The sequence below is a fragment of the Oryctolagus cuniculus genome, chromosome 16 (assembly GCF_964237555.1).
Source record: "Oryctolagus cuniculus chromosome 16, mOryCun1.1, whole genome shotgun sequence".
NCBI lineage: Eukaryota > Metazoa > Chordata > Mammalia > Lagomorpha > Leporidae > Oryctolagus > Oryctolagus cuniculus.
In genome coordinates, this window is record NC_091447.1 from 21,194,999 (window position 1) to 21,209,149 (window position 14,151).

The 14,151-nt window shown below is 49.8% G+C and overlaps 1 protein-coding gene across 3 annotated transcripts in view; it reads left to right on the forward strand.

Moving 5' to 3' along the window:
- WIPF3 (WAS/WASL interacting protein family member 3) overlaps positions 1-14,151 on the forward strand; it is an 86,007-nt gene that overhangs the window by 22,183 nt on the left and 49,673 nt on the right. For 2 of the 3 annotated variants that reach the window (XM_051853269.2, XM_051853271.2), the window contains exon 2: positions 4,907-5,053. In XM_051853269.2, the coding sequence (XP_051709229.2) occupies positions 4,964-5,053 (90 nt within the window). In that variant the 5' untranslated portion in view covers positions 4,907-4,963. Of the gene's footprint in view, positions 1-419; positions 530-4,906; positions 5,054-14,151 lie in introns of all 3 variants that reach the window. The other variant, XM_051853270.2, reaches the window with a different exon arrangement.

The window sequence follows — 14,151 nt, forward strand, 5'->3', positions numbered from 1 at the left end:
ACAAATACCTCTCTAGATAACTGCTTAATTATTATACCTGTCAAGAAAAAGCCTTCACAGCCATCAGGAACTGCATATAAAAATAGCCTCTAATCCCTAGCCTTCGAAAGATCCTCGCCTGTGACTTTAGCAAGGCAGAGTTCCAGTGCCACCCCATGGGTCTCAGATTCCTAAGGATAAAGCTTGATGGGTGCACCTGCTTACAGAGAAGCAAGAGAAGGACTGTGCCCACCTTGGAGGGTTGGTCTGTCTTGCCCTCTCCCTCTCAAATAAATTTAAAAATAAACTAAACTGGCCTCCAGTCATAGGGCTGAAGTGCTGTCGTGTTCCTAAGCCCACAGATGCTATAGTATTTCTTACGGAGGAAATGTGTGTGTTGGTGCAGTGCCATTGGCCGTGAGTTCTGTTGCTCTGTTTAGGTCTTCAGCAGACAGCATGATGTCCACCCACGTTGGTCAGCGAGCTCTTTACTCGGTCTGCGGGTTCGAGTGGTGATCTCTTTCTGAAACCCCCCCAGACACACCTACAGGTAATGTCCTCTCGGCTATCTGGGCACCTCTTGACCTAGTTAAGTGGGCATATAAAATTAACCGGCACACTCAGTGTCCACACCACTTTATAGAACATAGCCACAGTGAGTAATGAGAATTTACCATGCTCTATGTAGTTCCTGTAGTGTGCAGGTTAAATTAGTAGCTATAGCAAATTAACACCAACATCTCCGTGACTTCACCCAATGGACATGAACTGTCTCATATGTGTAAAGTCTAATCAGATATTTGGCAGGTTATCTTTTTTTTTTTTTTTTTTTTTTTTTTTTGACAGGCAGAGTGGACAGTGAGAGAGAGACAGAGAGAAAGGTCTTCCTTTGCCATTGGTTCACCCTCCAATGGCCGCCGCGGCCGGCGCACCGCGCTGATCTGATGGCAGGAGCCAGGTACTTCTCCTGGTCTCCCATGGGGTGCAGGGCCATCCTCCACTGCACTCCCTGGCCACAGCAGAGAGCTGGCCTGGAAGGAGGGCAACCGGGACAGAATCTGGTGCCCCGACTGGGACTAGAACCCGGTGTGCCAGCGCTGCAAGGCGGAGGATTAGCCTAGTGAGCCGCGGCGCCGGCCATTGGCAGGTGATCTTACAAAGAGTCAAGGACCCAAATTCCTTCCATCCTGTAGCTCTGCCAACGCATAGGATTTTTGCTTCTGAGCAGTAAATGGGGAAAGAAAAGCTGTGGGTAGAAGGCCTTCCTGAGCCAGCCGAGGAGCAGAGCACATTGCTTCTGCCTTCATGCCATCGTTTGGAGCTCTGTCTCATGGTCAGGCGTAACCACAAGGGAGGCTGGGAGATGTAGTCCAGCTGTGTGCTGGGAGATGTAGTCTGTGTGCCACAGTGCTCTGCAAAGTTACTTCCTATGCTCGTATTTCCTCGGGCAATGGTGCGATTGTTAAGTAAGCGGCATTTACCTTCTTTAAGGTCATTTCTTCAAAGCCTTTTCAGTTCTTCCCCAGGAGAAGCAGGTCTGTCCCCTCCCATTTGTCTTTGTTAAAAGACGAGATCCTTACATAATGAGGCTTGTCTGTATCCTCCTGTTCTATTAATACGTCAGCCAGTCCTTTAATCCCTGCTGTAGATTTCAGCTCACAGTATTTTTGCCACTGAATAAAAGATCCCATGAAGACCGCACACAGGGCCTTCTATGAAAGAAATTGTTCAAATACAAATGGTTGATGATTGACGCTTGTTCCAACCAAATTGTGAGCTTGCACCCAATGTGCTGTAGCACTCAGCCTGTAACTGCCGCCTGTGTCTGACCTCAGGTTAAGGTGTGCATCTGACTGATGCTACCTGAAAGCAGCATCTGCTGCACTCTGAGGTCTCTGCTCAGTCTTACCATGGCTTTTGCTTTGAATTCTGATGAGGGGTATTTTTGTTTCGGGCTTTCTGTTGTATTAATATCAAGGATGAAGTATCACAGTACATAGCAGGATCCTTCTTCCTGGGAAATACTGTATAAGAAAGTGTGTTCTTGTTCATTGACAAGCTTATGCACCTCCTTGGAATGTATAGAACACCATCATGGACTGTTTGCGCCCAAAGTTGCACTTCCACGTATATTTTATATCATCTACACTTTTCACACAATTTTAGGGTGATTCTTAACCCTACTGAAAAGAAGCTGGAACCATATAACGCAGCAATTCTTGCACTTGCACCTTAAAGAATTAAAAGCAATGTCTTTAAGAGATCTTTGTACACAAAAGTGTACAAAGAGTGAGCAGCATTTTCCACAACACCCTCAGTGTCAGCAAACCAGGCATCCATCAGCAGATCAGTGGTTAAACAACTGTGGCTATACACACAGTGGAGCAGCAGGAATGCATTTCTGATACTCGCTGCATCATACGCGGATGTTGGAAATGCACGCTCACTGACACAAGCCAGACTCGAATGCACAGATAGCGTATGGTTCTACATATTTGAGTGCCTAGAAGAGGCAAATCATAGAGACATAAAGTGGAATACAGGCTACCAGGGCTGGGGCAGGTGACAAGGGAGTCACTGTTTCATGGGTACAGGGTTTCTGGGATGATGAGAAAATCCGGAAGCAGAAGTGGTCATGGTTACATAACACTGTGAATGCGCTTAATGTTCATTATACAAGGCGCTTCAAAAAAACTCAAGGAAATTGAATTAAAATATGTGTATTTTTGTGCAAGAAAACATAAGCATGTGCATAGTTTTTTATAATGTACATTTTCCATGCATATTCTGGAGATCCTTTGTATGCATGAAGAATTATGAAGTCCGGCGCCGCGCTCACTAGGCTAATCCTCCACCTAGCGGCGCCGGCACACCGGGTTCTAGTCCCTGTCGGGGCGCCGGATTCTGTCCCGGTTGCCCCTCTTCCAGGCCAGCTCTCTGCTGTGGCCAGGGAGTGCAGTGGAGGATGGCCCAAGTGCTTGGGCCCTGCACCCCATGGGAGACCAGGAGAAGCACCTGGCTCCTGCCTTTGGATCAGCATGGTGCGCCAGCCGCAGCGCGCCGTCCATTGGAGGGTGAACCAACGGCAAAGGAAGACCTTTCTCTCTGTCTCTCTCTCACTATCCACTCTGCCTGTCAAAAAAAAAAAAAAGAAAAGAAAAAAAAGAATTATGAAGACTCCCCTCAATGTTTTGTTCCACCAGTAAACTTGCCTTTTAATCCCCCTTTTCATGAACCTTTTGGAGCTTGTTATCCTTTAAAGTGATAAATTATAGGCTTACTTTGCCACAATAAATAAAAATTATATTGGAAAGAGACTGGACTTGGAACCTGTTAAGTCTGGAGCCCAGTCCTAGGTCTCCCAGTTCCTAGGTGTGTGTGGCTTTGGGCAAAAGATTTCATGTCCCCAAGTGTCCTTTTTGTCACCTGTAAAACTGGGGAGACTGTGACTGCCCTGTGGGACTGTGGAAGAGGTTAACACAATGAGCCTGCCCCTTGGCAGCATTCCAGCCGAAGGTAGAGGCAGCTGACATAGTCAGGAGGGAAAATCGGCTGCACATCTGTGGCCCATTGCTCTTTGGCTCTCTGGAGATAAGAGTGTTCGCGTGAGGTGAAATAGATTCCATGGGATAGATCCCATGGAATCTTTGGGTTGGAGAAACAGAGGGGCAGGCCTTTCTGCTCCCCTAGGACTAAAGGGACAGCAGGAACACAAACCCACCCATGCCCCAGTCTGAGGTTTAGTTCAGTTTCTGCTTAAGTTTCTGAGTTTTCATGTGGGTTTTTATAATTCTTACAAACTGGGGGAATTTTTTTTCATACGGGTTTTTAAACTTATTTATATTTGAAAGGTAGGAAGAGGAAAAGAGAATGAACTTCATCTGCTCTCTCACTCCCCAAATTCTCCCCAATAGCCAGGGCTGGGACAGACCAAAGCCAGGAGCCTGGCACTCAATCCAGGTTTCCTAGGTTGGTGGCAGGGACTGAAGTACTTGAGCCCTCCCCTGCTGCCTCCCAGGGTGCACGTTAGCAGGAAGCTGGAATCGGAAGTGGAGCCGCGACTCAACCCAGGCACGGATGTGGGATGCGAGTATCCCAAGCTGAGCTGTAACTGCTGCACCAAACGCCCACCCCCTTAATACAGATTTTAATCTTGAAGTGGATTCTAAGATACACATCCACCTCCATATGTGTGAACGCAGACATGCACACACACACACACACACACACGCACGCCTCTCGGAGAAAAGCATCATGTAGGATGCAGGCGTCCTGCAACATTAAGGATCTGAAACAGAGCTGTGTTTGCAGAGCCATGTCGGAAAGCTGTCTGTGTTGCAAATAGCAGAGAGTCTGCAGAGGAGAGCCCGTAACTCCCCATGCCCCAGGTGCCAGCCCAGGAGGAGCAGGGATGGAGCTGACAGGACAGGAGGCGGGGGAGTGACTGAGGTCCTTTCCAGGCCTAGCTCGAGGCGGGCGTCACGAGTGACGTTGAGCCTGTGACATTCAGAAAAGGTTAAATTTTGTTCTGTTTGCTTAGGAAAAATGGGAGGCTGTGCAGCATGTATTAAAGATCATAAAACTAAACATTCCGTGCTAGCTAGCTAGAGTTAATTATTTGGAAAAATCGCCGTGGAATGAGATGTTGCTATTTATATTGAGATACAAATTCATATTGAGATACAAATCAGGAAATATTGTCAATTTTGTCACCTGTTTAACTCTGGAAACTGACTACTTTGTCAAAGTAGTCAAAGTAGTCCGTTTCCAGCATGTAACACAAGGCTTGCCTCACAGGTGGACACTCTGAGAAATGAATGAATGGACAAACAAGCGAACATGCCAAAGGATGAAGCTGTCCCATGCCTGCATCCGCGAGACGTGTTACCTGCGTACGAGTGAAGACTTTCCCTTTTCTCTTTTTCAGAGTGGAACCTGCTCCCTTGGATCCATTCGTAAGCAAGAGACACCAACACCGTGACTCATGCCAGTGCCACCGCCGCCACCACCTCCTTTGCCTCCACCTCCTCCACCCCTGGGGGCTCCTCCTCCTCCCCCACCGTCTGCACCCCTGGTAAGACCTGCGCATTTTTATCTGCTTCATTGTGGAGTAGGAGCCTCCAGGCTCTGCAGGAGCAGAAGTTCTGAATGTACGGAGGCAGCCCCTGCCTGGCACCCCTCTTGTGGGTGGCATCTTAGGGAACTGGGCCTGACAGCTTCAGGCTCTGATTCCAAACCGGCCTGGCTGCTGTGCCCCATTCCCTGGCAGCTCCTACCTCCATCTCGTCGGGCCCCTCGTGGCTGCATCAGTTCTCCTGTAATTCCTGCTGCTTGGTGCAGCCTCCTGAATCTTGCCCTGGTGTGCCACACCCAATGTGCATTCCCTGAGACACTGCAAAGTCGCGTCCTGCCAAGCCATGTGGTTGGTGAGGGTGATAGCTTGGCTTCAGCCCCTGGGCTCTCAGCTGCACTAACTGTCATATGGAATGAAGATGTCAACTTAGGACTGGATATGGTATGCTGGGGGGAGTGTTGTTGGGTATTCTGTCTTGGTTTAGTGGTTGGGTTGGGCTTAAGGGGAAGCCACAGCAGGTGCTCATACTGTTTAAGAATGGGGATTCCCAACCCCTTCACCATTCACATTTGGGACACATCATTTTTTGTTGTGGGATGCACTGTGGAACCTCTAGCAACATGCCTGGCCCCTACCCACTGGACACCGGGAGCATCCTCCAGTTGTAGCAAGTAAAATCAGGCTCAGATATTGCCCAGTGTCCCTCCACACCCAGTTTTAGGAGAAGGTTCCTGGGGCTGGCACTGTGGCTCAGTGGACTAAAGACCTGTCCTGCAGCGCTGTCATCCCAAATGGGTGCTGATTCAAGTCCCAACTGCTCTACTCCTGATGCAGCTCCCTGCTAATGAGCCTGGGAAAGCAGCGGAGGATGGCCCAAGTGCTTGGGCCCCTGCACCCATGTAGGAGACCCAGAAGAAGCTCCTGACTTCAGCCTGGCCCAGCTCTGGCCGTTGTGGCCATTTGGGGAGTGAACCAGTGAATGGAAGACCTCTCTCTCTCTCTCTCTCTCTCTCTCTCTCTCTCTCTCTTTCTCTCTTTCTGCATCTCCCTTTCTCTCTCTAATTCTGACTTTTAAATCAAACAATCAGTCTTAAAGAAGAAGAAGGGTCCTGCTCGATGCTGGCAGTGAACCTTCCCTCTAACAAAACCCCAGAACCCATCTCAGTCGTATGCTCGTTCTGTGTGCGGCTCCTATGAGGTATGTGTGGCACCAGATCCACAGCTTCTGTTTTCTATGGAAGATGGGCAATGTGATGACGTGGCACGGAAACACCAGGCTGCCTGGGGAGGAGCCGAGTAAGCAGCCGCCAGGAACAGCACCTCCCGGTCACGTTCCCTTAGTCAGACTTGGCCTTGGGGAGAGCTAGCTGCACAGCCACGGGGCCCAGAGTGTGCCCACGGCATCGCCCCCGTGACCTGAGCTTTGTGCCAAGGGCATGCACCTGCCTGAAACCTGAAACCTGCCCTCGCAGAGGATGGGAGGAAGGCATATCGCATGAAGAAGCAAGCACCAAAGCGTGCAGCGAAAGCACGAAACAAACCAAAGAGCTCTAACCGGAAGACAGAGCAAGAATACAGATGGGAGTTCCACTGCTGCGTTGGACCTCGCCAGCTCAGCTTCATGGTCATCGCCATGGCTCTAAGTGAAAGGTACATACGCAGAACTCTGATGGGAAGCTCACGAAGTATGACTTACAGCTTCAGATTCCATTCTATACCCATAAACCATAAAGTTAGCCAGAATAAACATAGCAAACGCCATGTGACTGGGAATTTGGGAAATAACCCCTTTCAAACATTGCTATGATATATAAATATCTGGGGCTCAATAAGTGTTGAGCATGTGTTTCTGGAATGTTCTCTGTCACAAAACAATAAGCCTGTGTCAACCAGATTTTCCCCCTGATAATGAGATAGTTTTATTTTGGAGATTGATTTAAGACTTTAAAGGAGCCAAAAAGAAAACATCCACCATTATGCACAGCAGTGCTGTTTATTCTAGTGAAATAGATACTAAGTGGTTTATGAGAACTAAATGAAATGTCTGAGGTCATACTGTTGATTAAAAATTCCATTTTGCCATGGTGTTAATTAGAAATTACATCTATGCTGATTATGGAAAAGTAGATTTGACATGATGGGTTTAAAAACAACACGTTGTGTGTGTGATAAAATCGGCTATGGGCCAGCCTTAGGGCCTTGGGGCACAGGTGGAGACACCCACATCCAGTATCCCACACCCAGCTCTGGCTCCTGCCTCCAGCTTCCTGCTGATAGAGGGAGGCCCTGACAGACAGCAGGCAATGGCTCAAGCAGCCGGGCCTCTGCCACAGCAGCGGGAGGTGGGGACTGTGCTCCCTGCTCCTGGCTTCGGCCGCTCCGCCAGGCCCTGGTGGGCTGTTGTGGGCATTTGGGGGATGAACTGGCAGAGGTGCACTCTCCCTCTCTCTGTTACTTAACATCAGCTGTGTAATAAATACAGTACAGGTTAGAATAGAAGGTGATAATGCTGATTACAAAAGTCAGTATTTTATTAGGGAATTCTTTTTCTTTAAAGATGCTTCAGTTAATAAACAAAACAGTTTGTATGTGGTTAATTATGTGAATGTCCTCATTTTTTTTTTCCTTTTTGGCTGTCTTTTGGAGGAATAGGTCAATTTAGGAAGAAAACGGCCATGTAAAGTGTGCAATTTTTAAAAACATTTTTCCACAAACTGGGAAAATATTTACATATTAAAGGGCAATTAATGACCTTACTCAGGAAATGTACAAAGTATATACTCTCACTATGGAAAGAGTAGAAAAGTGACACAGGACATGATCAAGTGGGAGAAATACAAATGTTTCGGCCTCACTGCAGTAAACACAGAATAAAAGAATGAGAAACCCTTTCATCTATGAACTTGATGGTGCTTTTTAAAAGAGTGTTTGTCACAACCACAGGAACTGGCCCCTTCTCACTCTTGGTGGAGACAAGCACTGGTCTAATTCTCCGAGACACAATGTGTCAGCGCAGATCAAACCTTCTGGAAGACAGACGCACTTAATGACCTCCTTGCACTGAAGCAGTGTTTCTTTAAGTCACTGATTGTGGATGAACAGGACTACTTAGCCATACATATTGAGGAAAGCATTACTTACAATGACAACCCCAAAAGGGAGAAGAAACACCCTACATGTATAATATCAGGAAATTCAATAAATAAACAATGAGATAATCCACAAAGCGGCATGGAAGCACCATTAAAAAATCATATCAAAATTATTTTATAACTTCCAGCGTAGTGACTGAGGCACGGATCCGCCACCGTGAAAGCAGGAACCTGCGTTGGAGGGGAATGGACGCTCTCGGGGATCCTGAGGGACGTGCACATTATTTCCTGTCGCAAACGGGAGGGTGACTTTATGTCCCAGGGCTTTGGTTGTGCCCCGGGGGAAACGCACCGCCTCACTCAGCAGCAGTCTGCCAACGCCAGCCTGCTCTGGAGCAGACCCCGGCACACCACAGCAGGCCAGCCGAGCCCCTCACTGCTGGCCGACAGCCCCTGTCTGGGAGTGCTGCTTCATCTCCAAAGAATCGGGAAGAATAATCAGAGGTAACGTGTCACAGCCCATGAAGAGGACGTGGATTCTGCGTTCAGCCCACAGATGAAGTGTACTGGAACACAGTCACGGTCATTTCCGTCGTGTGTCTGGCTGCGTTTAGGATACGGTGGCAGAACACCAAATCAGCAAAATGGAATTCTTCCAAACGAGAATTCCGTTCTTTTCATTAGTAGATCTGTGTTTTTAAAAACCATGCTCAACTATGATTGCTATCTTTTGAAATTTGTCAATAAATACTTTGTGGAATTCTCTCTTCTCTTTTGTGATAGAAATACAAAGATAATACCCTTGATTTGCAGCCTGGCCCATCATGCCCAAAATATTTACTGCCTGGCCCTGACAGGAAGTTTGCCAACACCTGTCCCGCAGCCAGCTGGCCTCGCTCAGCCCGCCTTTCGTTACCAGCAGCCCCGGAGCTCGGTCCCCAGCATCAGGTCTTGTCCCTCCTCTGCTTCACCTCGGGGTGGGGGCTGTGGCCCACTCACCCTTGCCTGCCTGTCCACCCCCACGATGGGCCTCCTCCTGCTGTCTTTACGCAGCTCTCCCGTCTGCCCGGAAGGCTCTTTTCTGCTGTCATAGCTCACACTTCTTCCTCCTACTCCACACTGCTTTGGTACATATTTTATATTTTGTTTTGGTTTTTATTCTTTTAAAAATATATTTATTTTAAAGACAGAGCTACAGGGAGAGAGGAATCTTCCATCCACTGGTTCACTCCTCAAATGGCCTCAACAGCGGGGGCTAGGCCAGGCTGAAGCCAGGAGCCAGGAACTAACTCCATCCTGATTTACTACTTGGATGGCAGGGGCCCAAACATTTGGGCCATCTTCCACTGCTTCCCCAGGGGCATTAGCGGGGAGCTGGATTTGAAAGTGGAGTAGCCAGGACTCCAGCCTTTGTTCGTGTGAGACATTGGCATTACAAGCAGTGATTGGAGTCTGTGTTTGATATTTTGTGATCTTCTGTGTCCCTCATGCCTGGCTCAAATTAGGCACTCAGCTTTCAATGAGTGAATATGAACAGGGTCAACAGATGGAGCTAAAACTTCTTTAGCCGGTGCCCAGGACTCTGAATGTCTATGCTGTTAAAGAAACGTTGTTAAAGGCCCTTTTTAGAGTACGGTACAGAAGACTTTGTTCAGGACCATCACAATAGGTACAGGCGGGACCACTGCAGTGGGGTTTTACACTGGCCTAGGGAGAATGGGTTCATCTCCACATACGGCCTGGGCGGGTGCTGGCAGGCCTGGGTGATCAGACATCGCCTGAGGGTGGCGGAGGAGGAGGAACCCAAGCAGGTGTCACTGCTGAGGGTTCTGGCTAAGTGGATGCAGCAGGGGTCCTGCTGAAACTGGCTGTTACATGGAAGGCTGCAGCTGGGCCTGGGGGAAGGCTCAGGAGCCTGGGGAACGTTTGGTCAAGCGGAGAACCTGCCTGAGTGCTCACAAAACAGCGTGGCAGGTTTTGTTAAATGCCCTCTGCAAGGAGGGAGCGATGGGGCAACTGCCCTGGTTCCCTGTGGTCCCACGCAGCCAATCAGACTTCGCTTCAGCACCGGGGGACCTGGGACTTAGGCTGGGGGGGCTCGGGTCAGAGATTTTGGGTTTCTCCCTGCTGAACCTGTCCGTTCCCGTCCATCTCCATCCTCTCCTGCCCTCTGCTGTGCTGGCTGCCTCTTCCCAACGCTGCGGCCTAGAACAAGGAGAAAGGGCCGAGGGGGCAGCCAATGCTTGGGAGCAGGCCTCTGCCTCCCGGGCCTTTGGAACTCTGCTCCTTTGTCTCATCTCTTTAAAATCCCAAAGAGAGCAACATCAAAACTGCCCACGGGGTGCACCGGCCACCTAGCATTACATCATCATTGTTGCTTTGCTTACAGAATGGAACGTTTAAAGATATCTAAAGAAAATGTAATGAGTTTGATTTTTGAAATGCAGCAGAATTTTACAGAGCTTTTGTTTTGAATGTCCTTTGATCCATGAGCTTCTGGGGTGGGGGCTTTGAGTTCTGAGCCCTCGTCACACGTGCTGGACTCCATGCAAGTGACAGTGTCACGGAGCAGCAACTGACCAATTTTGGAGCTGGGTTGCCCAGGCAGAGCCTGACAGCCAGGCTCACGGCTGTAACACGGGTGTGTGTGTATGACGGATTTGTGGATTTTTTGCAGCACTCCTTTTCAATGCTGCCATTAAGTTAAAGCGTCCTAAGAAGGAAGCAGTTTTCTGAGAGCAGGTGGGTCTTATCATTTAAATGCCAGGCTCCCCGATTATTTATTTACCCAGAAAAGTAGCGCTCCAGGCCGGAGGACACCATGGTGCTGTGTTTGCTGCCCGACCCCGGGGTCAAGTTTAATAACGATGCTGACGGAAGGCGACAGTGAGCAGCAAGTTGTGGTCCCTGGCTGCTCTGTGCCCTCACTCCTGTTGCCAGGTCCTCCTTTGTGGTTTTTCTCCCCGTGGTCTAGGAGCTGTGTGATTCTTGGGCCAGGGAGACTCAGTGCTGGGAGGCGTGATCCCAATGCCCGACCTCCTCCAGCAGGCCGGGTGTGAAAGAAAGCGGGGGAGCCAGAGTGCTCAGTGCGGTCCCTGGAGGACTTTATGGGAGTTTCTGTGTTTGCTGTTGTGGAGAAACAAAAGCTGGAGTGTGGAGCACCAGGTGGAAGGACGCGTAGCAGAACTGCATTTTATGTCATGTCTGGAGAGGGCATTTGCACAGTTAGCGGTGCATTTGGAATAACAAGCGGCTTAAAAATTCTTAAGCACTGTTAGGTAGGTTCTGATTAGTGTTGCTAAAGAAGGGTTGGGGCGTTTATCCTGGACGGAGAGGGGCGGCTGGAATAAGGAGGCTTCTGTGTTTGGCTGAGCTGTGAAGCTGGTATACGCTTGACCTTTGGTCTCTACTTAACAGTTTGCAAAACTACGCCTCTGTCTTCAGGTTATGTTAAAAACATGGTGCTCCCTCTCCTTTGCTGATTTTCACTGGGAGCAGCCGCAGTGAAAAAGGGGCCCTCCTAGGGGCAGATTTCCTGGGTGAGAGAGAGAGAGAGAGATGTATGCAGGGGTTACCACTCAGACTTCCTAAGGGCACTGGGACACATTTCAATGTGTTTCTTTTTTCTCCACTAGGAGGTGGGAGGGGTGGCAGGAACAAAGAGGAGGAGGTGTGCAGGGGTGCACAGGAGGCAGCAATTGTGCACCGGCAATGCCTGGGACTTGGCAAGAAAAGCCTCCTCCAGTGCTTAGTGAAGCTTTTATCAAGTGGCCCAGGAGCCCAGCAGCGGAAGCAGCTCCCACGCAGCACCTGAGCCCAGCCAGGGCTCCAGAGGGAGGGGACGTGGGGTGCGAAACCCCCAGTATGTTTCTGGGGCCAGGATCCCTGGTGGCAGCTTTGTCTTACGCCCCCAGGCTCCTGGCTCCGAGCCTTGAAATCCCAGAGTCACTGACCATTCCCAGAAAAGCTCAGGGGCCCCTGCCGCCCGCCCCAGGCATCACTGCACGTGCCCCCCACCATGTTGTGCTTTGGTGGGTGACTGTGGTTTGCAGCCTGGGGTCTTTAGGGTCGTGTACCCCATCTGCCTTCATTCTTCATCTTCCTTGTCAGAAGAGGGGGAAACACCCTATTAACGTCAGGTTGTAGGAGGCACATGCACACCCCAGCCCTGGCCATGTAGAACAAGCTGCAGCGAGGCAGGGGGAGGGTGCTGGGTCCCCCCAGGGCACCTCTGCAGCGGTGTCGCCTCGGATGTGTGACAGAGGACAGGTAACATGAAGTGAAGAAAGCAGGACACATGCAGGCCCTGTGGTCCCAGTTACATAAAGCTGAGTGTGTGCAAGCTCGAGACGCAGTAAGGAGGGCGGGTGTTTGGGGCAGTAGTTACGGCACCACTCGGGATGCCTGTGTCCCATAGCAAAGCGCCTGGATTCAGCTGCCAGCTCTAGCTCCTAATTCCAGATTCCTGCTGACCCACCAGTGGGAGACAGCATGTCACAACTCAAGTACTTGGGGTCGCTGCCGCCCATGCGGGAGACCTAGATGGAGTTTCTGGCGTTAGCCTGGCCCGGCCCTGGCTGTTGTGGGCATTCAGAAAGTGAACAAGTGGATGGAAGATCTTTCCCTGTCTCACTGTCTCTCTTCCTCTCTCCCACCATCTCTCTCTGCCTTTCAAATAAAATGAAAATAACCTTTTTAAAAATGTAAGAAAAGAGCCCTAAGGACACAGAATACAGATACCATCACTAGGTGGTCTTGGCGTGGAAAGGCAGTGTTGGATGATTTTTGTTTTCTTTTTTCATGATTCTACATTTTCTCAAATTTCTGTGGGAGCATTTATCACTTTTGTAATTAGGAGATAAGGTTTTTTTGGCCGACGCCATGGCTCACTAGGCTAATCCTCCACCTGCGGTGCTGGCACACCGGGTTCTAGTCCTCGTTGGGGCGCCGGATTCTGTCCCGGTTGCTCCTCTTCCAGTTCAGCTCTCTGCTGTGGCCCGGGAGTGCAGTGGAGGATGGCCCAAGTGCTTGGGCCCTGCACATGTGTGTGAGACCAGGAGAAGTACCTGGCTCCTGCCTTTGGATCAGCGCGGTGTGCCAGCCGTAGCGGCCATTGGAGTGTGACCCAATGGAAAAGGAAGACCTTTCTCTCTCACTGCCCACTCTGCCTGTCAAAAAAAAAAAAAAAAAAAAAAAAAAAAAACTTTTTTTTTCTTTGACAGGCAGAGTGGACAGTGAGAGACAGAGAAAAAGGTCTTCCTTTTGCCATTGGTTCACCCTCCAATGGCCGCCGCGCTGCGGCTGGCACACCGCACTGATCTGATGGCAGGAGCCAGGTACTTATCCTGGTCTCCCATGGGGTGCAGGACCCAAGTACTTGAGCCATCCTCTACTGCACTCCCTGACCACAGCAGAGAGCTGGCCTGGAAGAGGGGCAACCGGGACAGAATCCGGCGCCCCAACGAGGACTAGAACCCGGTGTGCCGGTGCCACTAGGCGGAAGATTAGCCTAGTGAGCCGCGGCGCCGGCCGATTAAGTTTTTTTAATTAAGCAAAAAGAGCGATGATCACTTGCTGGTTGACTTAGGCCATATAATAATAATGAATAATAATAACAGATGTCCGCGGACTAACTATTGTACACTAGGTGCTGTCACAGGCACTTAACGTGATTGTCTAAACTCGCATCTACAGCAATACAGCGAGGTGGGCCCGAACAGTGCCATTTTACAGGACCACAGCTGGTGACCCGGCAGGGCTGTAGTTTGAACAGCCCCAGTCCCTGCCCTGAACCTCTAACCCAGCTGCTCTGTGATACGGATTCAGAGGCTGTGGCATCCACTGGGAGTCTCAGGAGAGCAGTGCTCAGGGGCTGTGTCTACTCCGTTGAATCTAAAAGCCAGGAAGTTTCTGACTGGATCCTGTTCCCTGAAACTTAGAGCTTCCAGATTTCTTCCTGTGCCCCCAAGCTTGCCCTTTTTCTTTTTCTTTTTTCTTTGTGGTTTC